General features: G+C 41.2%; 1 protein-coding gene across 1 annotated transcript in view; it reads left to right on the plus strand.

Annotated features, from left to right (window-relative positions):
* The window catches only part of FOCAD (focadhesin), a 339,599-nt gene that overhangs the window by 60,397 nt on the left and 254,087 nt on the right, over positions 1-25,115 (plus strand). The window contains exon 5 of the mRNA XM_056117152.1: positions 17,514-17,618. Within this exon, the coding sequence (XP_055973127.1) occupies positions 17,514-17,618 (105 nt within the window). The remainder of the gene's footprint in view (positions 1-17,513; positions 17,619-25,115) is intronic.

Below are 25,115 nucleotides of genomic sequence, written 5' to 3' on the forward strand. Positions count from 1 at the left end.
TACCGGGCTTCCAGGGGGAACAGGCCAAGGCACGAAACCTATTCCCTCTTGGTGTGGCCCGGCGACGTAACCTACTGCAGGGACTGGACGCATTTCTGCCAAATGCTGTTGGATTTCGAGATTTATTTTTGAGTCTCTGGGATCATGGCTATTAAGCAGTTTGATCAGGAACCAGAGAGGTCATGCCTCCAATTATATAGCTGAGCCGGATGTGGTTTGTGGGTGTGTCTCCTACATACCTAACTTTTGGCCATTTACTTTCTTGGTATACTTTGCCCCAAGTTTTTGGGGTCTGGCCAAAGGCACTTCAGCAATTTTGGAGCATCTGGAAGTCTGAAGGCTCCATCAGGCTGCTGATGCACTCGCCTCACAGGTACAGATTGACCTGCTGGCGGCACCATACCTCCATCCCACAGTTTTTTTTTTTTTTTTTTTTTTTTTTTTTGGTAAATGTACCAACGTTTCTTTATTTTTTTTTAACTTTTATTTATTTATTTACTTATTTTTTCCTTAAAATTTTATTAGTGAAACACCATGAGGTACAGTTATAGACTTAAAAATTTTTGTGCTTGGGTTTCAGTTATACAATGATCGAATACCCATCCCTCCACCAGTGCCCATTCTCCACCACCACCAGTCCCAGTATTGGAGAAATGTTGTTTGCATTTGCTTCCATGCATGTGAATTTTGCTGATTAGAGCCTCATGCTGTACTTTAACTTGTTTCCTATACTTTGATGAGATTTAGAGATTTTTGTTGTTGTGGTGGTGGTGGTGGGAGGGTGGTTGGGAAAGGGAGACTTTTTCCTAGGTGGCCGTGTGTTCTTCCACCAGGAGGTTCTTAATACTAGATTGTTTTCTTTTCAGTGATGTTAGCAGTTGATGCTGAAAAGACTAGACCATTAATTCCTTAAGAGTTTCAAAAATGGTGACATTTTTACTCTATAATTTTTCTTCACTTATTATTTGAAACACTGCTATAGAGGACTGTCTCCATATCTATTATTTGGATAGGAGATACTAGACAACTACCCACAAATAGAATTTGTAATAGGAAAGGTACTATATATACTTTTCATTTACTAATTAGTAAGGCTCAGATTTTGTGAAAACTATGGTGGTTGCCAGAGGAAAAGAGAAGGGTAAGAGGAATGAACAGAGGGGTCTTCTTTTGGTGGTGTGAAGGCATTAGAATTTTGGATGCAGGACTGAGTGACAATTATACATATATAGAGATTTGAAACTGAATTCCTGAAATTTCATAATATCGTAAGCCAATCTCATTGTAGAAAAGTTAAGAAGAAACTAAGGTGAATTAATTTAAGCATCCATCACACTTTGGTGATCAATTAATTTTTTTCTATTTTGGGGGGCTGGTGGTGGATGGGTGGGGATTGGGCCATGCCTAGAGGTACTCAGGGACTGTGTACCTGTGTCTCCTGGCTCTGTGCTCAGGAGAGACCTCTGGCTGTGTGCAAGGAACCCATATATGGTACCAGAAACTCAAACTAAGTACGTTGGGGGATGCAAAGGAAGTAAGAACTATACCGCTATACTATCTATCCAGTTAAATTACATTCTTGTGTAATTAATTTCATGCTGTCTTTAGGTTTATTGATGTATTGTGGTCTTCTGTACTTTAAAAAATCATACTTTAATACTTTATTATCTTTCATATATCCTTTAGGCTGTTTGTTGAAGGTGTTTTTCTTTAGAAGCATTTTGAGAGGCAAGAGGAGAGGGAAGAAAAGAGGGGGGGGGGGGAGAAATTGAAGAGAGCTTCTGATGCTTTAAAATTTCAAAAAATCCTATCACTATATTAAATTTTATTAATGAGTTAAGAAGAAAGAAAATGAAAGAAATATATTATCTTCTGATCGGAACTTTTTGTAGCTCTTCTGATTTTTGTTAGTTCAAGTGCTGGGGTTTGAATGTAGGGTCTCCCAAGTATAAGGCAAGTGCTCTATCATTGAGCTGCATTTCCAGCCCAGCTGTTCTGATCTTATGTCTCATATTATTCCATCTGATATTCCTAAGCCTCCCTTATGAGCTAATTTGCAGTGATGGAGAGTCTTCAGCATAGTAGTTAAATCTGTTTGCCTTGCTTAGTACTTACCTGTTACTTATTGTATCAGGAGTCTAATGTTGATTTTAACATTGCAAGCACATGGATTAATATGTATTAAGAAAAATAATTCTGTGGAGTTCATGCCCAATTCAATCAGCCTAAAACAGTGGCTGAATAAATAGCAGTACTCCTCCATTAAAAAAAGAAAAGAAAAGAAAAATAATTTTGACAAAAACCATAGCCTTCCTCCCCCCAGCAGGGTTATTTAATTGCTTCATAATATAAAAAATATTATATTAATTTTTTCTGTTCCCAGTATTTACAGTGACATCATTTGCTAAGTATAATCTCTGTCATGAAAGACTTTTTATAACCACAATCAATAATTTCATTTGCATTTCTTTTCTTAGTAACAAACTAAATATATTTTTATTAAATTTTTTAATTTTAGCACTATGATTTATTAGTTTGTCCATAATACAGTTGTTTTAGGCATCAGATGTTCCAACCAATCCCACCACTAATCCCACCACCAATCCCCACCATCAGTGTGACCTCCAGTTTCTCACCCACCATCACCGCCTGCCCCTTGCAGGCACAAATAAATTTACCTCATATTGTTTATTGTAACACAAAAGTAAATAAAATTATCAGAACTTAATCAGTAAGAGTCATGATAATTGTTATATCTCACAGCGGTGTTGCTGAAGTCATTGAGGATTTACCATGCTGGTTAGTACTAGTTGAGCCTTCTGTGTTATTGCTTTGGCGTAGTGAGGTCTATACAGTTTTCCAGTTAGATTTGCTGTGATTCTACTGAGCTGACAGTACTACGAAGTATTGAGATGTCACATATGCCGTCTCTTGGGCCAGGTGCTCTAGACCTTGATTTGGTGGCATGGCAGTTTTATGAGGTTCATTTGAAAAGCTCGAGCGGGCCCAGTAACGTCTCCATTGGAGACTTTTGTTGTTACTGTGTCTGGCATATCGAATACTCTCGGTAGCTTGCCGGGCTGTTTTGTGACGGAAGTGTGTTGGATATAGCTGTGGGCTGGCTGTGACAAAGAGGCAGAAAGGGGAATTTGCCCTCCCACATTCGCAGCCCAGATCCCTCTACCTGGGAAGACTCTGAGGTATCATGTCCGTCCGTTCCCCCCCCCCCCCCCCCCCGGCCCTTCACTACCCTTTCTATTGATTCACTGCGAGATACAGTTACAAAGCTTTCATGTTTGAGCTTTGGTTATACAATCATCAAACATCGAACACCCATCCCTTCACCAGTGCACATTTTCCACCACCAAATTTCTCGACCCCTCAGCCCCCCACCCCCACCTCCGGTCCAACCCTTCCCTGCCTGTGTGGCAGACAATTTCCCCCATACTCTCTCTCTACTTTGGTTGCATTTGATATTTCAACACTAGTCCCACCACCACTCAAATCTGCCGAAAAAGCAATGCTAGACAATTTGTTTTGTGTTGCTTGTTATGGATAGAATATAGCGTCCAGGAAATTCTGTTGATATCATGTTCTTTTGGAGAATTGATACCGGGACATTTTTCTGCAGGCAGGATGGCAGGTGTGGATGGGTGTGGATTGCGCACTATGTACATTTTAATAACAAAGATATCAGCTGATCTCAGTCTGCTATGTACAAAAATAATGTAATTACAGAACTAGAAACTACTTTCAGAGATTACCTCTGAGCCAAGTAAGACAAAACTTCCCTGATTTACAATTGTTTATTCATTATTTAAATGTATTTATAGATGATCTCCTATACACCTGTGCTAGTTTCTGTGACATTGTGGTGAGGGAAGCAGGTGTAGTCATTGCACCCAAGATCTTTCCTTCTGTTTAGAAGAGAGATTTCTATTGTAGATTTGCACAGTTATATATTTAACTACATTTGGATACATTACATTGTGCCGTGCATGTCTTTAATTTGGGGGACTGGACCTCTGATGGTGGTCAAGAAAAGGCTTTCAGAGATGAAGTCGAGGAAAGAACAGAACTTTCACAGGAAGAGAGAAAAGGGTAGCACTTTCTTGTTGTGGTAAAATGGCACATGGCACATGCTTGGTTCTTTTTTTTTTTTTTTAATTTTTATTAGTGAGACACCATGAGGAACAGTTGTAGACTTACAAACTTTTGTGCTTGGGTTTCAGTTACACAATGATGGAGTACCCATCCCTCCACCAGTGCCCATTTCCCACCACCACTGATCTTAGTATCCCTCCCACCCCCCTTCCCCCCATACTCCCATTCCACTCTGCTTCTGTGGCAGGGCATTCCCTTTTGTTCTCTCTCTGCTAGTGGGTGTTGTGGTTTGCAAAACAGGCAGTGGGTGGCAATCATGTTTGGTCTATATTTTTTCTTTTTTTAATTTTTGGTTCTTATGGTTTGAGTAGTAAGGCTAGTTGGAGGCCTCAGAGTGCTGAGCAAGGGGAGAGGGTTTTGAAATAAAGTTGGGAGCATAACTAGGGGCTAGATAATGATGGCTAATCTTCAAGAAGATTTAGATCTGTATCTTGAATCACTTCACTTAATCACTTAACTTCCCGTTAGTAGTAGATTTGCTCGAGCGGGCGCCAGTAACATCTCCATTTGTCCCTGTCGCGTGCTAGTGTAGCCCAATGGCATCTGTTCGCTCCGGGAACATGAAGGGCCTCAAACCGATCATTCATGATCTTGACGAAGAAGTCTGACCATCTGGTAGGTGGGCGGCCACGCGGTCTTTTGACATCCCGTGGAATCCAATCAGTAACAGCTCTAGTCCAACCGTCGTCTTTAAATCTCATAACGTGACCAGTCCATCTGATTTTCGACACCTTGGCAAATGAGACAGCGTCCCTGATCCTTGATCGTCGACGGATGTCAGAACTCCGGATACTTTCTCTCATTTGAGTGAAACGTGATATTCCAAGCATAGCTCTTTCTATTCTTCTTTGGGAGACCTGAATAGTGTTCTCATCTTGTTTGCGTAGGGCCCAGGTCTCTGAGGTGTATGTTAATGCAGGAAGAACAGTGGAATCAAAGAGATGTGCCCGGAGCCGGAGGTTCTTCGTCCTCTTAGCTATTTCTTCGACGCTCTTGAAGGCGTTCCAAGCCGCTCTCTTCCTCCTGCGCAGCTCGGGTGCCAGGTCATTTGTCATGTTGACCTCTCGACCTAGTTACACATAGCTGTTGCATTTGGAGATGGTTGTTCCATTGAGAGCGAATGGGGCGTCAGGAACAAGGCTGTTTCTCATAAACATTGTCTTCGTAAGATTCAGCTGTAGTCCTACCTTTCCACACTCACGGTCAAAGTCGGCCAGCATTTGTGCCGCTTGGCTGATGTTTGGTGTTATTAAAACAATGTCATCAGCAAAGTGGAGGTGGTGTAGTTGCCGACCATCTATCTTCACTCCCATTCCTTCCCATTCCAGTCGTCGCATGATGTTCTCGAGGGTGGCACTGAAGAGTTTCGGTGAAATGGTATCACCCTGCCACACCCCTCTCTTGACATCAATGATCACTTCTTTGTAGAATGGTGAGATCATGGTAGTGAATCCGCAATACAGCTCACGGAGGATCCGTATGTATTGGGCTTGAATGCCCTGATTGGCTAGGGCTTCAATGACCGCTTCCGTCTCAACAGAATCAAAGGCCTTCTTTAAATCAATGAACGTTAAACAGAGCGGCATCTTGAACTCCCGAGAAACCTCAATGAGCTTGGTTATCATGTGGATATGGTCGATGGTGCTGAATCCTTTGCGGAACCCTGCTTGCTCGCATGGTTGTCCTTCATCCAGTGTTCTGCCAATCCTATTTAGGATGACTCGAGTGAACAACTTGTAGATGACAGACAATAGGCAGATCGGGCGATAGTTGCCAATGTCATGGATGTCTCCCTTCTTGAACAGTAGTACGGTCCTGCTGGTTTTCCATTGGGACGGAAGCTTGCATTCAGACAGGTAGCGAGTGAAGAGCCGAGCCAGTGTATTGATGAGTATGACGGCAGGTTCTTCAGGTGTTCAGGTCTGACCTTGTCTGGGCCGGGTGCTGTCTGTTTCTTTACCGACGAAATGGCGTGTCGGATTTCGGAAGGGAGAATGTTGGGAATGACATATCCATCCTGTGGAATTTGGTATGTCGGCAAGTGGACATGGCTATCGAAGAGATTTGAGTAGAAGTCATGGATAATCTTCTCCATTGCCATTCTGGAGGATGTGATGGATACATCAGGACGTCGGAGGGCAGTCATCTTGGTCTTATAGTTGGCGAAGGACAGGCGGGCGTTACGAATACTTTTCCCGGCTTCTGCCGCATCTACCAGTACTTCTGCTCTTCTCTCTTTGAGGTCTTCCTTGATCACATCTCTGCACTGCTTTGCGAGCTCAGAAGTTAGCTTGTGGTTGCCTGAGGCATGTGCCAAACCACGCTGGCGAATTAGCTCAAGAGTTTTCGAAGATAGGCGATTTTTTGTGGCTATCTCTCTCTTGGCGTTCCTCGCACATTCATGGAGGTGCTGAACCAGTCGATCGTATTCCTTGTCAATGTTGTCAACAATGGCATCTTCCCATGTTGCCGCAATAGTACCAAAGAGTTCCCAGTTGGTGGTCATTCTGGGAGTTCTCTTTTTGAACTTTGCAGCCCTTTCTCCCCGCTCTGTGAAGTAGAATTTTGCACGAAGGAGACGGTGGTCCGATCCCGTTCGAAATTTTGGGACAACAGCGACATCAGTCAGGCAGAACCGTCGATTGAATATGATGTGGTCTGTTTCGTTGTGGAATCGTCCACCGGGAGACTCCCATGTCCATCGTTTAGATTCTGCCTTCTGGAACTGTGAGTTACCATGAATGGTCTTGGTCGACATGATGAACTCAGACAGTCTCTCACCCTGTTCGTTCCATTCTAGGCCATGGGTCCCGATGTGAAGTTCTTCAGCTGATCTTCTCGGTCCTATCTTGGCATTAAAATCACCCACAATGATCTTGTAGAAGGTGTGGTCTTCTTTATAGAACTTCTCCAGCTCCATGTAGAACTTCTCGATTTCTCTTTCATCATAATGAGATGTTGGTGCATAGACAACGAAGATAGAAACTGCAGGCAGTGAGCCACATCTATTCAAATGGAAACGTCTGATTCGGGTTGTTAGGCATTCGAATGAATCAATGCTCTTGGCCAAGTTTGTGTTGACAAGGACACCGACGCCTCCAACACCTCTTTTATCGCATGTTCCGAGGAACAATTCTTCTCCAGTGTCGAAAACGGCATGGTGAGATTCGTGCCTTCTTGTCTCGGTCAGACCAATGATGTCGTACTTGATCATTCGCGCTTGTACCATCAGGTCCTCGATGGATGCATCTGATGCTAGCCTACGTGCATTGAAAGTACAGACGATCATTTTTGTCTTCCTTCGTTGTGGCAGCCTAGGTCGGCCTTGAGATTTTGTCAGCCTCTCCTTTCTCATCCTTCTCAGTGCTGCCATGTCGGTGAAGCCTTCAGGGTCAGGTGAATGAGACCAGTTGTAGTTACTGGTTTTGGCATATCGAATACATAGCGGATAGCTTGCCAGGCTCTTCCGTGCGGGCAGAATACTCTCGGTAGCTTGCCAGTCTTTCCGAGAGGGATAGAGGCTTTTGGGGTGACCTCTAATCACCCTTGTAGGTGTTACCATATTTGAACCCTATCAAATATGGTACGACAATTCCAGAACATGGTTATTTAGTGTCTTAGGATGTGTCACGCGGCCGCAAGCGGCCGCGCGGGTCCAGAAAGCATCCTGGAGTGTGGCGACGGCTGGGTAGTGGAAGTAGTGTCGAGAGTGGAAGTCTGCCAGTGGGGTATTTATCTGGGTAGGGTGGGTCTCCTGTGCACAATTCGATCCCTGGGTGGTTGATGGAAGCAGACAGGGCAGGGTAGGGTGGGGCTCCTGATTAGAATCCCTTTGTCACCTGTGGTGGTGGGAGCAAGCAGAGAAGCTCTGTCCCTGGGTCCGCCGAGCCTGGCGTCCAAGGTCTCAGAGAGTTCCGCTTATCTTGTTCTGTGGGTCTTCAGTTGTGCGTGGGTCTCGGCCGGAGCTGCCACGCGGGTCCGGAAAGCGTCCTGGAGTGTGGCGACGGCTGGGTAGTGGAAGTAGTATCTTGAATACAGATAGAATTTACTGAAGTGGATATCAAAAGGTTTTTTTTTTTAAAAGGCCAAAATGAAGATAACATGAACACAAGGAGGTGAGTTGAGGTGGGTTTTGCTTTTGTTCAGGTAGGGGATGATGGTTGTTTACATTAATGATGAAGGAAGGTAAATGGATATTTTGGAGGTGAAGCATTTGAGGTAGATTGACTATGGCCATGAAGAAGACTGAAAGGGGTATGTCAAAGGTGACTCCTTGATTTCTGAAAAATAGGAACATTAGAATCCAGATATGCCAGAAGAGTGTGAGTTTGATTTAGAACATATTGAATTTGAGTCACAATAGATTTCCACAGAGTGAAAATATCTGATAGGAAACATTTTGTTTTTGGGTAATGATATCCCCTTGAACGCATTATAATATGAATAAGTAAGTCATAATATCTAAAGAGATCTTTCTCCCCCCACCCTGATTAAAGTCTTTCCTTTGAATTGTTAAATAATTCTTTTGGGCCTCTATGTTCTTTATACAGAGACAGCCTGCTCATCTAGAGGCTGATTCCAGTTTCTGAAAATGTTCTTCAGAAATCTATTCTCTCAAATAAAATGTGTCTTTGTGTCTGTGCTAAACTGCGACTGACAGGTTCTAAATAAAAAGACATTGTTATGGGGCCTGGGTCAGGGAAATAGCTCAAAAGGCTGGAGCACCTGCTTTGTGTTCTGTAGCCTTTGGTTTGATCCCAGGCCCTGCAGAATCCCCTGAGTACTGCCAGGAGTGACACCAGAGTACCCCCGGGTGCAGCACCCCCCCATTCACAACAAAAAGAGAAAGAAAAAGAAAAAGCCCAGATCCCATTGTGGTGAAATCATTCTTTCTTTAAATTTTTGCTTTTTCTAGCTAGGAGATCAGATTTAATCATCTGTGTTCAGATGATTAGGTCCTTTTCTTACTGGACTCTGGTGAACACAGGAAAGTGTCGGTGTTGAAAAGGCTCTGGGCTGGTGGTCTGCCTTAGAGGTCCTCCAAATAGTGATCTTTGTTCCCTTTGGAATATAGAGAAAGCTAGGGTGATCTGGAATCTGGCCTAAGCACATGGATTCAGGTAACAGCAAATTGCAGTAAAATGGGAGTCCCATTCTAGATCTGTTAAAAAAGCACTTGTAAGCACATACATAAGTATTTATAAGCACATACTTATATAAAAATATTTTAAAATAGCATGTTCAATTCATGTTGCTCTGAAGCTTGATTTTTAAAAAAGACTATGCACTGGGACATCTTTTTTTTCTTTTTAAAAATGTATTTGTATCCCTATTAAATGCTGCAGAGTATTCTCTAACATGGATGTACCATATTTTTTTCAATTTAATTAATTAATTAATTAATTTGGGTTTCCCAGTGTTGCTCGAGAACTCTGGGGTCCCTCCCAGTGATTCTCTGTGATTCTAAGCCCATTGGGCTGGAGATTCAACGTGAGGTCCTGGGGGTACAGTGCTGCTTACCCACTCTGGAGCGGGGGATTATTGGGGCTACCCTGGTGGTGTTCAGATGCTTCCAGGACCTCACCCGATGGCGCTCTGGAGCCTCTAGTGTGCAACGAGTGATGCCAGGGGGCCTTGTGGGGCTGGGGGTTGAACCAGGGGTGGCCACATGCCTATTTTCTTCCATTTGAAAAGAGAAACACATGCATCCTGTTACTTTAGGTATATGTAAAGGTATTTCTATAGGATAGATTATTAGAGGTGGAATTTGTTGTGTGTGGGAAGGGTGTATACATTTAAAACTTACTAGATTTTACCAAATGAGTCTCCATGAAGACTGAACCAATATGTTCTCAACCTAAAACATGCTTTATTTCCCCATTCACTTTTCAACATTGGGTATTAATAATCTTATTCTGTGATCTTGTGTCTGTGTTCTCTGCTAATTTTTCTCTGATATGATTTGCCTTCTCACTGCCTTTCTTCTTTTATGGTTATAACTCTTTGTGTCTCATGTATTTATGTTTTACATTTTAGACTATCTCTTAATTTTATGTTTTGTCTCCCTTGAAAACCCTCTCCGCTAACTTTGCTAACACTATCTGGAACTGTAGTTTCAGATTATCTTTATTTATTTCTTTTTCACATTCCTTCTCCCAATTCTCCCCCTAATAATTGCTATAATTTTAATAGCTGCAGGGAAAAATGTTGCTTGTAAGTTCTTTGGTCATTATGACCAAAGTTCTATGTAGTCTATTATCTTTCTGTTTCTTGAATTTTTTTCTTATATCTTTTTAAAGAACCTTATTGAGATTTTATTAATATAAAATAGGGCGTTCGCCTTACAAACGGCCAACATGGCCGACCCGAGTTCGATTCCTCCGCCCCTCTAGGAGAGCCCGGCAAGCTACCAAGAGTATTCGATATGCCAGACACAGTAACAACAAAGTCTCCAATGGAGACGTTACTGGCCCGCTCGAGGAAATCGACGATCAACGGGAGGGCCTTTACCTCTTTAGCTTTACCCCTTTTAATTATACTACTCAGGGGACAGGATAATAGCTTGGGGAGTAAGGGTATATGCCTTATATGCATAGGGCCCAAGTTTGACATCCACTGCCACATGCCTCCCCGACCCCTAGCATCACCAGATACAGCCCCGCTTTTGCCCCAGGCATCATATAGGTAGTCCTGGTGATTTCCAGTGCCATTGGGTCCCAGCTGCACAGGATTGCTAGGTCCCATCATTGAATTATCTGGCCCAGTTGACCTAGTATTTCTGGAGTGTCCACTGGGACCCTGGCCACTGCTAATCAAAAATGTATAAACATACAACTTAGTGATTTGTTTCGTTTTGTTTTGGGGGCATACCTTGTGGTGCTCAAGCTCACTCATGGCTCTTTAGTCACTCTGCTTGGTGGACCAAATGGGATGCTGGGGATCAAACCCGGTCAGCCTCATGCAAGGAAAGTGCCCTACCTGCTGGAGAACCAGCTTCTAGTCCAGTGATTTATATTCACAAAGTAGCATACTCGTCATGCATTTTCTTTAAGAGTATTATGCCTGAGACTATTATTTTTACTTTTCATATATTCTTTTTTTTAAAAAAATTTTTATTAGTCAATCACCGTGGGGTACAGTTACAGAGTTATAAACATTTTTGCTTGCGTTCCAGTCGCACAGTGATCGAGTACCCATCCTTCCACCAGTGCCCATTTCCCACCACCACTGATCCCAGTATCACTACCGCTACCCCATCTCATCCTCCCATCCCACCCCATCATATATTTCATTTTTTTTGGAAGAGGGGATTCGATTTTATCTTTGGATTTGAGAAATATCAGTAGTTAAGTTTTCTAGGTACCTTATTTAGCACTTGCTAGTCTTTTAAAATTGAATACTTAAGTCCAGTAATTTTTTCCATTTCTTTGATATTTATTTATCAAAATTATATTCTCCCTCAGCAAACTCTTTTAGTACTACTTAAACTATTATAACTTCTTTCAGCAATCATACAGAATCAACAAGACTTTATTTAAATGTTGTTTAGCGGATCTCATTTGCATAGTAATAATGACTTGGAAAAAAGAAAAGAGCTGTGATGTAAAAACTGAGTAGTTAGTATCAGATTGTTATTAGTTTCAGGCATATTTTGAGGTCAGTACTCATTTAATATGTATGCTTATCATATGTAGTGATGTCTACAGAGAAGGAAAACAGTATTTTTGATATAGTTATAAATATTAGCTTATCCCCCCCCCCTTTTTTTTTTTAAGAAACTAACAAGTACTAACATAGTCTTATTTATTTGTTAACCAACATAAGAAGTTGGGTTTGTTCCCATGGCTCTAGATTGTACAGATGTAGATGTTCCATGGTACTGGCTTAGAAGGGTTTGCCAAACAATCCACAATAGCCAAAAATCTGGAAACGACCCAAGTGTCCAAGAACATCTGACTGTTTAAAGAAGTTCTGGTATTATGCACACAGTAGAAAATTACTCAGTTATAAATGAAAAGAAAAAGATGAAATCATGCAATTTTCTGGTGCATGGATGGATCTGGAGAGTGTCATGTTGAGTGAAGTCAGTCAGAGGAGAGGGACAGACACCGGATGATGTCTCTTACATATAGGCTATAAGGAAACATTGTAGAGGTATAATGAATGACCAAGGTCTACAGAACTGATCTTACCATAGTTGGAGAATAGCTCTGTGGATTGTTGAGGTGGGAGAGACTGGTGGAGGTTGTGGTGGTGTGCATGAAACTATCATCTGGTATTATAAATCACTGAAATTAATATATATATATTTATTTATTTAAAGCCCACCGTCTTTGGCCTGGAGTGATAGGATGGTGGGTAGGGCACTTCCTTTGCATGTAGTTGATGCAGGTTTGAATCCTGGAAACCCATATGTTTCCCTGAGTACTTCCAGAAGGGATCGCTGAGGATAGATAGAGCTGGGAATAAACCCTAAGCACCACTGTGTATAACCTCCTTCCCCCAAACAAAAACCCACTCCAAAAGCCAAAAAGCAAAATGATGCCCCTTACACCCCAAGTCCACCATTTTCTTAGGTTCTAAGTATCTCTTTTTTTCACATTGAAAAATTAAAATTGTCATTCATGGTTCCACATTGTGTGGTCATGAGAGGTCCATGAGTGATCGTAAGAGTTTCCACATGTAATTCAATAGCATAGTAAAAATCTTTTTTTCAATTTGAGAGTTACAAACGCCATAAAAGAATACCTCACATAATTGCCCCAGGTGATATTAGTTAGTTTAGACCAAGTCTTGCTTGTTTTAATCCCCAAATAACTTTAACATTGATTTATAACCTACTATATTCTGAACAGTAAATGACAGTACATATTAAGCACTTAAGTGTTCTTTGCTTCAGGGAGTATTTACTTAACTTACAATGGAAGCTTCAAAAATATTAGTAACCATGCTTGAAAAAACAATTACTTTATTCACTTAAAGTAGAAATTATTTTTTCCAGATTTATTTCTTGTTTCTGGGGAGACTTATTTAAAGTGTATAGGTTAATTTGTGACAATCTGGATGAAACTAAAGGATATTATGCATAGTGAAATTAATCAGATAATAAAATGGTGGACTTGGGGTGTAAGGGGCATCATTTTGCTTTTTGGCTTTTGGAGTGGGTTTTTGTTTGGGGGAAGGAGGTTATACACAGTGGTGCTTAGGGTTTATTCCCAGCTCTATCTATCCTCAGCGATCCCTTTTGGAAGTACTCAGGGAAACATATGGTTTTCCAGGATTCAAACCTGTATCAACTACATGCAAGGGAAGTACCCTACCCACCATCCTATCACTCCAGGCCAAAGATGGTGGGCCTTAAATATATATACATATATATATTAATTTCAGTGATTTATAATACCCGATGATAGTTTCATGCACGAAAGATAAGTAGGACATCATTGGTCTGACCGAAACATCAATCACATCACACCATTTTCGACGCTGGAGAAGAACTGTTCCTTGGAACATGTGACAAAAGAGGTGTCGGTGGTGTCTGGTATCCTTGTCAACACAAACTTAGCCATGAGCATTGATTCATTCGAATGCCTAACAACCCAAATCGGATGATTACACTTAAATAGATGTGGCTCACTGCCGGCAGTTTCTATCTTTGTTGTCTATGCACCAACATCCAATTATGGTGAAAGAGAAATTGAGAAGTTCTACATGGAGCTGGAGAAGTTCTATAAAGAAGATCACACCTTTTACAAGATCATTGTCGGTGATTTTAATGCCAAGATAGAACCAAGAAGATCAGCCGAAGAACTCCACATCGGGACCCATGGCCTAGAATGGAATGAACAGGGTGACAGACTGAGTTCATCATGTCAACCAAGACCTTCCATGGTAACTCACAGTTACAAAAGGCAGAATCTAAACGTTGGACATGGGAGTCTCCCGATGGACGGTTCCACAATGAAATAGACCACATCATATTCAATCGGCGGTTTTGCCTAACCGATGTTGCTGTTGTCCCAAAATTCCAAACGGAATCGGACCACTGTCTCCTTCGTGCAAAATTCTACCTCACAGAACGAGGAGAAAAGAATGCAAAGTTTAAGAAGAGAACTCCTAGAACGACCACCAACTGGGAGCTCTTTGGCTCTGTTGTGGCAAGGGAAGATGCCGTCATTGACAACATTGATGAGGAATACGATCGAATGATTCAGCACCTCCATGATTGTGCGAGGAATGCCAAGAAAGAGATAACCACAAAAAACCACCTTTCTTCGAACACTCTTGAACTTATTCGCCATCGTGGCTTGGCACATGCCTCAGGCAACCGCAAGCGACCGTCCGAGCTGGCAAAACAATGCAGAGAAGCCATCAAGGATGACCTCAAAGACAGGAGAGCAGCGGTGCTGGTAGATGCAGCAGAAGCCGGGAAAAGCATTCGCAGTGCTCGCCTGTCCTTCACCAACTACAAGACCAAGATGACTGATCTCTGACTGGAATGGGAAGGAATAGGAGTGAAGGTAGATGGTCGGCAACTACACCACCTCCGCTTTGCTGATGACATTGTTCTAATAACACCAAACACCAGCCAAGCGGCACAAATGCTGACTGACTTCGACCGTGAGTATGGAAAGGTCGGACTACAGCTGAATCTTACAAAGACAATGTTTATGAGAGACAGCCTCGTTCCTGACGCTCCATTCACTCTCAACGGAACCACCATCTCCGAATGCAACAGTTATATATACCTAGGTCGAGAAATCAACATGATGAATGACTGGCACCTGAGTTGTGCAGGAGGAAGAGAGCGGCTTGGAATGCCTTCAAGAGTGTTGAAGAAATAACTAAGAGGACAAAGAACCTCCAGCTACCAGCACATCTCTTCAATTCCATTGTTCTTCTTGCATTAACATATGCCTCAGAGACCTGGGCCCTCTGAAAACAGGATGAGAACGCTATTTGGGTCTCTTAAAGAGGAATCGAAAGAGCTATGCTTGAAATATCACGATTCACTCAAATGAGAGATAGAATCCGGAGTTCTGATCTCCGTCAACGCTCAAGAATCAGGGACGCTGTCTCATTTGCCAAGGCATCAAAAATCAGATGGGCTGGACACGTAATGAGGTTTACAGACAACTGCTGGACTAGAGCCATTACTGACTGGATTCCATGGCACGTCAAAAGATCGCGTGGACACCCACCCACGAGATGGTCAGACTTTTTCGTCAAGACCCTGAATGATCGGTTTGAGGCTCTGCATGTTCCTAGAACGAACAGATGCCATTGGGCTATGCTAGCATACAACTGGGATGAATGGAGACGTTGTTACTGGTACCAGCTCGAGTAAATCGATGAATAACGGGGGATCAAGTGATCAAGTGAATAAAATACTGAATGATGACACTTTTTATAGGGAATCTAAAAAAATAGTTAAACATTATTTTTTATGAGGTAATGTTGCTTTATGAACACAGGGTGTGTTTTAGGAGTATAGTTTTATTCACACTTCTTCAAATGCATGTTACCAAACAACTTCTACTACCAAAGTACCTCCAAATATTGCCACCCTTCCAAGCTATTCTGTAATCTATTAGATTCCCTTGACCCTTTGGCTCTATCCCTGTCTCCCCTCTGATAACTTCAGTTCTGCAGAATTCAGGGTTTGGTTTTGGTCTGGCTTTGCTTTTCCTTACGTTGTTTCTATATGAACCACATATTAGTGTAAGTTTTTCCCTTAAGACTTCTTTTACTTATCTCGCCTCTAGTTCCATTCATGCTGTCACAAACACCAAAACTTTGTTATTTTTTTATAGCTGCATATACTACATCCTGTATGTGTATATATATGTGTGTGTATATATATATATCCATACTGTAATACTGTAAATTTTTATTCACTTATCTGTCATTAGGCACTTAGGTTGTTTTCATATCTTGGCTGTTGTAACAGCCCAAGCTTCAGTAGACATAGGTGTGCACTTACCTGTGTTTATTTTTGGTTCACACCCAGCCATGCTCAGGGGTTACTCCTGGCTCTCCATTCATGAGACCTTATGGGGTGTCAGGGAATGAACCCAGATCAGCTGCATGTAAGGCAAATGCCTTACTCTCTGTACTATCTCTTGTTCTTGAATTTATGTGTTTTAGGGCTGGGGAGATTGTGCAGCGGCTAGGGCACTTGCCTTGCATGCGACCAACTGGGGTTCAATGCCTGGCATCCTAAGCACCATCAGAAATAGCATTGCTGGGTGTGACCCAAAAACCAAAACCAAAACCAAAAGAAAAAAAATTGTTTTGTGTTCTTGGGATAGATACCTAGGGGTGGAATTGCTGAATCTTATCAGTTCTGTTTTTAATATTTTGAGAAATCTCCAAACATTTGATTCTCTAGTTCTTTGAGCCATTTCTCTGGCTTTTTTGGGTACAAGTTAGTATAGAGACTGGGCTTGTTTTCATTCCCAATGACAATGTACAAGGGTCTTTTCCTCTCATGCTCTTGTTAGCACTTGTTTATGGTCTGTTTTCTAAAGACCTTTTTCACTTGTGTGAGGTGTAAATGGTAGTTTTGGTTTACATTAAAGTTCTCTGACTGCAGGTGATAGTACAGCAGGTAGGGTGCCAGTATTCCATATGCTCCCCTGAGCACCACCAGGAGTAATTCCTGAGTGCAGAGCTACATAAACACACACACACACACACACACACACACACACACACACACACACACAGAAAAAAAAAGTTCTTCATATATGTTGTATTTTTATCACCTTTAAAGATATATAATGAGTCATTGTTTTTTCTCATTGTAAGTAAAGTGTATTTTCATTTTGCTACTCTTTTATTTTGGGGGCCACACCCAGTGGTGCATAGTGGTTACTCCCAGATTAATGCTCAGAGTTTCTTTTGCCTTTTACTTTGCTGCTTGATTTGTTTTTGTTTTAATTTCTCATATAGGAATTCTTATACTCTTATATTCAAGTCTTTATTACATTTTCAATTACTTCTTGTATGGTATGAGATAGTAGTCTAGTTTCCTCTTTTTATCTGACGATCCAGTTCTCCCAACGTTTGTTGAAGAGACATTCCTTTCTCTAGTATATACCCTTGACTCCTCTGTTGTGAATTAAGTATCTATATATGTGGTGTGTGTGTGTGTGTATCCATATATCCATATATATGTATATTTATTTCTGGATCCTCAATTATATTTCATTTAAATGTGATTTGTAAATCACAATGCATTCATAAAATTTTAATTAGAAAAAAGTAGGATTAAGTGTTTGATAAGAATATTTACATCATGCTTCATGTATGTGATATTTGACAATTTTTTTTTAATCTCTTTACAGGAATACACATGGCTTGATAAAAGCTATCATGAAGTTATTACAAATGCAGGCTCTTAAGGAAGGAAAAGGTGGGGAGAAAAATATTCGGGACATATATTCTATTAGGTAAGCCTTTTCTCCTTTCTTCAAAAAGGGTTTTTTTTTTTAAATCTGAATTGTTGAGTCATGAACTGAGAGTTATAATCTGTTAAAAATTAGCTCTTCAATGCAGCCATGATTGAGGGTCATACGCTCTTGTGGAGTTTGTCTTACAAAGACTCAAAGCATAGAGAAAGAATTGACAGTATGCTTATTATCATTGTTGTGTGTTTATTTTAGAGTTCTTTTTGGAAATGGAAGAATTTTTAAAAATTTTATTTTTAGTTTTTGGGGGCCACATCTCATGATGTTCAGGGGTTGCTTCTGGCTCTGAGCTCAGGATTTACTGTGGTGTTGTTTGGGGAGCAATATGGGATGTCAGGGATTGAAGCCGAATTAGCTATGTGCAAGGCAAGTGCCTTACCTGCTGTATTATCTCTCTAGCTCCACAAAGGGAAGACATTTATTCAAAATTAGATCTTCTTTATGATCTAGTATATATAGTAACTTTTTCTCTAATATTGTTAAAAACTGATGAGTTCACTTAGCAAATTTATTAAACAAAGAGTTCTTCAGTAACATGGCAAATTTTATTACTATGAAAGTTAATAAAATTGGGCCTGGGATATGGCAAAGCGCATACACAGTGTCCTGAGTTCTATCCCTGGCAATGTCTGACTTACTAAGCACCACAGGTGGTGATGCTGATGGCCCCTGAGTATCCCAGTGCATTGCTTCTCCCACCCCTTGACACTTCTATGTGTGTCCAGACCCTGATACTGTTGTGTGTGGCCCTTATTTAAGAAACCAAAAATGAATTGATGCTATACAAGCGTTATTGCTAGCCCAGTTAGGAACATTGATTTGTCCTTTCCTTGTCATAGTGAATATGACATAGTAGAAAATACCCATAGCAACACTCACAATAAAATGTATTGGATTTTTATGGGGGAATTGTAAGTGAGGGCATCATACTTGCCCGTAAAAGGGACCTAATTACTATCTTGAAGGTTCTGAAAGCCTTTTGAGGGGGGAGAGAAAGGCCTCCTAACTTGTGCTCAACAATACATGGCCAATTGGGCCAGGTGGTTCAGTGCGAGGGCCTAGCAATGTAGGAGCACTCCTGGATGCCATTACATGCTGGCGATCAAACTCAGGCCCATGCCTTGCAATGTACATACTCCCAACCCCCTGAGCTATTTCCCTGATCCACAGAAAGACATTATTATTTTTTTTAGAAGGAGATGATTTGGGCCACATCTATTAGTGCTCAGGGACTGCTCCTGGCTCTGTGCGCAGGGAACTATATGCAGTGCTGGGGATTGAACCGGGCGTGGCGTGGCCACATGTGGGACAGGCAGGTTATCCCTTGGGCTATCTCTGTGACTCTAAAAAGGCATTCCTTTATAGGAGGGTTCCCTCTTAAAGAGCAGAGAACCCCAGGAAATGCCACCTTGGTTGTAGCAACTTGGATGAATCTAGAATATGTCTGTTTCAAAGGAATGAGAACAGCACTATGAACAAGAACATACTGGCTCATGGAGATGGATTTCTTGGCTATGATAATCCAACAGGGAAAGTAAGTCAGATACTTGTCGACCATCTTTGGCTTGAATTTACAGCAGCTGCAGTGCTAATCAGTTGACATCACAGCTATCTGGAGCAAGTTGAAGCCTTTTATTTGTTTAGCATATTTATAGTGTTTCACTTTTGATAACAAGTAAATGGTCTCATATGTTACAATTATCTTTTGCAATTTATCTCTCAATTTTCCAGGCGCACATTTTGTAGGTCTTCTTGGTAGTGGGATGGTGATCTTTTACCGGCTCTTTAATGTGCATGCTAACCTCTGGGACTGTTTGTGTGGCAGCTGTCTTTCCTTAGCTCTAGGGTGGGTTTAAGATTCTTCTCTAACAAGATCCTGGCCGATCCTGATGCCGCTGTTCCCTCACCACATAATAAGTAGCAGAGTTCTCAGCAGGTTGAGTAGTACCTGGGAGCTGGTTAGGAATGTAGAATCTTAGCTCTGTCTCAGACTACCTGAATCAGAGTACGCTTTCTAGGAAGACATTCCTAGAAAAATAGCTCATAAGCTCTTTAAAGTCTCAGCAGCACTAGTAGAGATGACAGTATTAAACTTATTTCCAGGCGCTGGGTTAAGGCACTTGCCTTGCATGTGCTGACCGGGTTTGATGCCTGGCATTCTGTATGGTCTCCTGTGTACCAATAAGCATGATTCCTGAGAGCAGAGCCAGGAATAAGCCCTGAGCATCACTGGTATGGCCCCCAAATAAAAACAAATCAACCTTATTTCTATCATGCAGAAGAATTATAGCGATTCTCTTTTTAATCCGGATTGTCCTCACTGTGTGTATGTGCCAGACCTTTAGTCATCTTGTCATGTTCTTTTTTCCCTGATAATTTGTTTTCTCCCACCCTTGGTTCTAATATCAGCCTGTTTTCAAAAGAAAATAGGTGCAAGGTATGAATAGGGAGCCTGGTTCAGGGAGTCGAAATCAGATTGGGGGTTACGGTTTGTCTTTAGATTGGTGGCCCAGTAAGAAGTTTAGAATCAATCACCTGAGTTGGTATAATCCAGTAATGTTCATGGAGAGCCCTTATGTGCATGGCTGTTTGGCACTATAAATCAATAGCATGTAATTGAGTGTATAAGAGCCTTAAGTTCCTCCAGGGGGGATTGTGGCTGGTAGAAACAGGAGAGGTGAGCCTGAAGAGCAGATCCCCCTCCAGAGAGCCATGATTACCTGAGTCAAGCATAAAATTGCCATGCTGTTTTAAAACCTTTGCCACATTTGCATAGCAATGTGATCCAGCCTCAGAGAGGCCGCTGATTAACTGCATATAAAAGCAAGAAACAGAGGTGAGAAGCTTTAGAACTCCACCGAGAGGTGCTCATTGGTTTTGTTGCAGGATTAATTTCAAATAAAAGTGGCATGACAAACAATTGCAAGCTTTCTAGGCATGAAATGAATAAAATTTTTCTGGTGTTACAGATTCTGCTGTAATACAATGGGAGTGTATTTCTCACTTCTTTTTGTCTTATTAGCTGACTAATTTGAGTTGCAGTGAAGCAGAATATGTGTTCCTATTTGATGGATCTGTCTGAAATTGCTGAAGTCATGCCAATTTGGGGGTGAGGATTGAGGGAGAGGTGAGGTCCTAGAATGTTAGCTGGTGATTTTCTCTTGACACCTGTCAATTTCCTAAAGGGGCTCTAGGGAAGATTTTTTTTGTTGTTGTTATTTAACTTATAGCTTTTATAGTTCTTGAACTTCTCATGCACAAAAATCCCATAATCCCACTTGCCAGAGATTCTCATTCATTTGTTAGGATTTTTGTGAAACTCAGAAATCAGTGTATTTCTCAACTGCTTGGTTAGGTCATATGTATATAGTTGTTTGTGGATTTATAGCAGAGAGATATTTCTTGAGTCCCTGGTGTTTTAATGATATTAGCAACTACTTTGGTTAGACTAGGGAGGGTCTTGAGTGGCTTAATCATGTACCTTAATTGTCACTTATTAGGCGGTAAAAAACCTGTTCCTGGGCCTGAGAAATGGTACAAGTAGGGCATTTTCTTGCACATAGTTGCTTGGGTTCGATTCCTAGCATCCCATGTGGTCCCCTGAGCCCTGCGGGGATAAATTTCGAAGTGCAGAGCCAGGAGTAACCCCTGAGCATTCATTGCTGGGTATGTCCTCAAAACAAAAAGAAGTAATTTCTGAGTATAGAACCATGAGTAACCCCTTGTCATTGCTGGGTGTGACCCCCAAATGAAATAAAACAACAACAACAAAAATGTCCATTCCTTAGCACCATGGCACCAAGTTTTTATGATGTCCACTAATGGACAGAGAGACCAGGTGTAGATACGAAAGGTGAAAACTTACATTTTAACAAGAGATTTGGGATGTGGTAGTGGCCTACTGACCATACTAAAGTTCATATTGCTTAACTGGACCCTTCTTTGGTTTGTGGTTTTTCAACAAGATTAAGTAGAGTTATGTTAAAGGGGTTTTGACTACTTTAAATGATGTTGTTTTTTTTTAAGTTTGGAATTATTGGAAGATAAACATAATACCACTTTTAACTACTGTGACTAAATGAAGAGCAAATGCAAAGTGTAAAACTCTATGCCCATGAACTTCAATTTGGTTATACTTTAAAACTCCTTCTGGTACTTTTAAGCATAGATTTCTAAACTCTACCCAGAGTGAGGGGAAGATCAACTTCAGGCATTTATGCATGTTCACAGTCTCTTAGATGATTCTCAGTGTGCAGGTACTGTTGAGAACTGCTGACCAGTTGTTGCAGCAAGCATTGCTTTTAGGGAGGCATATTGCCAGAGCTGCATGATCTTTTTTTTTCAATAGTAATAACATTTTATCTAAAATTTCCTGATTCTAAATCTTGGGAAACAATTCAGATGTTAATTTTTTTTTTATTAGCGAAACACCATGAGGTACAGTTGTAGATTTACAATTTTTTGTGCTTGGGTTTCGATTATACAATGATCAAATACCCATCCCTCCACCAGTGCCCATTTTTCACCACCATGGATAATATCCCTCCCACCCCCATCCCCCCATCCCCCCCTGCCTCTGTGGCAGGGCAATCCCCTGTGTTCTCTCTCTCCTTTTGGGTGTTGTGGTCTGCAAAAGAGGCATTGAGCAGATGTTAATTTTTTAATTTTAATTTGTTGTTGTTGTTGTTTTTATTTGGGGGCTAAACCCAGTTGTGCTCAGAGCTTACTCTTGTGCTCAGAGCTTACTCTTGGCTCTGCATTCAGAAATCGCTCCTGTTGAGATTCTGGGGACCATACGGGATTCCAGAGATTCAACCCAACTGGGATGGGCTAAATGCAAGGCAAGTGCCTACCCACTGTACTATCTCTCCAGCCTCCAGTTACTTTTTTTTTCCCAAAAGAAAACCTTACTAAGATTTTTCTGTAATTCTGTAATTCAGGTTTATTTTTATTTTTCCTCTTCTCCATTTGTTTGGTTTAAATTGGATGAGTTTGAAGTCCACTTTTCTGTAACACATTTATATTTAATATTTAACATCCTTTAATATTGACTACGCAAAAAGTGGGATAGAGAACCAATATTTGGCAGGAATTTTATTTGTAAAAAAGAGCAAATTAAATTTGTATAATTTATAAATCTTTAGAAGCTCATTTTCTCGTTTGCTTTGAATATACCATTATTCTTTCTGAAATTTTATCCTGTGCTTTTGCTTTTAATTTTTCCTCTGCATATTCATATGATGGCAATCTTTTAAAGATCCTTCTTCCCTCAGCTGAAGTGAGGAAATAGCTGTGAATTCATGAGCAGTAACTTCTTGTTCCAGAATTTGTGCATCGTTCTGATGTGCCAGACAGTGACTGACATGCACAAATATCAAATGTTAAGAATTTTATTTGTGAAAAGGTTTGGTTTGGTGAACATCAAGCTGTACTTTCTGAAAGAAGGAAATAATTAAACATTTTTTGGCAGCTGGTATGTTCCAAACTGGATGGTTAATACCTTGAGTTTATTAAAGTTATATACTCCATAAATGTATTTATGAATCTTTGTATATTCTTAATGTAATTTGGATGAAGAGTTAATTTGAAGAACTTAGATGTACATCTTGCAGGCTAAGATACTTTGTAATCCCTATTGATATTTTTTATTTAAAGCAAATGCATTCTACTCTTAAAGTAAATGTATTCATCCCTTATGACCACTAAAGAGAAAAACAAGAGCTAGTCCCCAGATATACTCATACAAAGTGCACATACTAAGTTAGTTTGCGATTGGGGAGATCAAAATGTAACTAGTTTTAATTCTGGTAGCCAGCTTTATCTGAGGATTAAAATGTTTTGCACTTTCTCTTATACCCATTTGGAAGTTGAGCAGAGACAGTCATGTGATGAAGAAGAAGAGTGATTTTATATTTATTTTTTATTATTTATTTATTTATTTATATTACTTTTGAACGATAGCACAGCGGTAGGGCATTTGCCTTGCACGCAGCCAACATGGCCGACCCGAGTTCGATTCCTCCGCCCCTCTCGGAGAGCCCGGCAAGCTACCGAGAGTATCTCGCCCGCACGGCAGAGCCTGGCAAGTTCCCCGTGATGTATTCGATATGCCAAACACAGTAACAACAAGTCTCATGATGGAGACGTTACTGGGCCTCCTCGAGAAATCGATGAACAATGGGAGGGCCTACTTTTTGGTTCACACCCAGCGATGCACAGGGGTTACTCCTGGCTCATGCACTCAGGAATTACTCCAGGCAGTGCTCGGAGGACCATATGGGATGCTGGGAATTGAACCCGGGTTGGCCACGTGCAAGGCAAACGCTCTATCTGCTGTGCTCTCACTCTAACCCCAGAAGAGTGATTTTAGATCTAGGGGATTTGCACTGATTCATCAGGGTTTATTTATTTTCTTCTTTATCACACTCTATTTAATTAAAAAAACAACAACAGCGACTATTTGAATATCTAAGGGAATAATACATGGTTAAAGCATGTGGCTTTTGACTATATAGTCAATATTCAAATCCCCAGTGTCCCACATGTGCCAGGTACCCTCCAAGTATCCCTACTGTCTCTGATTTTGGTTTCACAAGATGTTTTCTAGCAGTAACACAGATGTGTATTAATACCACAGAAAAGGGGTATAATTCTCAGCAAACACCAGAACTTGCATGTGTAAATACCAAAGCCAGGAAGTATGATTCCAGCAAGTGCATGTATGGGTGCTGTAGTCAGCCCAACTGTCACTTGTGTTATGCCCTCAGTTAAGGGTGTGACCCCAGGGTCAGAGAGACAGTACTGAAGGTAGGCATTGGCCTTATATGTGGCTGACCCCAGTTCAAACCCCAGCATGGCACAGGGTCCACTGAGCTCTGCCAGTTAGCCCTGAACATCATCAATGTGTATCCCAAAAGCTAAAACTGAAACCAAATGAACAGAAAAGGTAGCCTCATCAAGTATGTGAGTCTGGGAGAGATAGGGTGTGTTCCACAATGAAAGGAGTACAAGTTTCTATGAGCACTGTGGCTGGGGACAAACATGGCAACATGAGGTCCTCTGGAAGCATTGTAGCTGAGAATATGTGAGCACTGTTGCCAGGTATGTGCCCAACATCCCATCATTGCAATAGAATTAACACCAACAATGAAGGAAGGAGAATGGGGTATGTGGAGAAACAACGAAACCAAAACTGATTTGAACGTAGATCGCATATATTCAATAGCATGTGCCTTCCAAGTAGTGGGAGAGAGTGCTTGTGTGTGTGTAAGATAGTTTTTATTGACACTAATTTAAAAAAGACATGAATGCAGAGAAAGAGAGAAGTACATGCTCGTGAGAAAATACAGATTTCTCCAGACTAGAAATAGGCAAGCAAAGAAGCTTGGAGCCAGGCTAACAAGGGAGAACATAGGCTTGAAGAACAAGCTAGGATATTCCACTCCCCACCCCCCAGATTTTTTTTTTTTAGTCACCATG

This window comes from Sorex fumeus, unplaced genomic scaffold (genome assembly GCF_029834395.1).
Source record: "Sorex fumeus unplaced genomic scaffold, SorFum_2.1 ptg000034l, whole genome shotgun sequence".
Classification (NCBI taxonomy): domain Eukaryota; kingdom Metazoa; phylum Chordata; class Mammalia; order Eulipotyphla; family Soricidae; genus Sorex; species Sorex fumeus.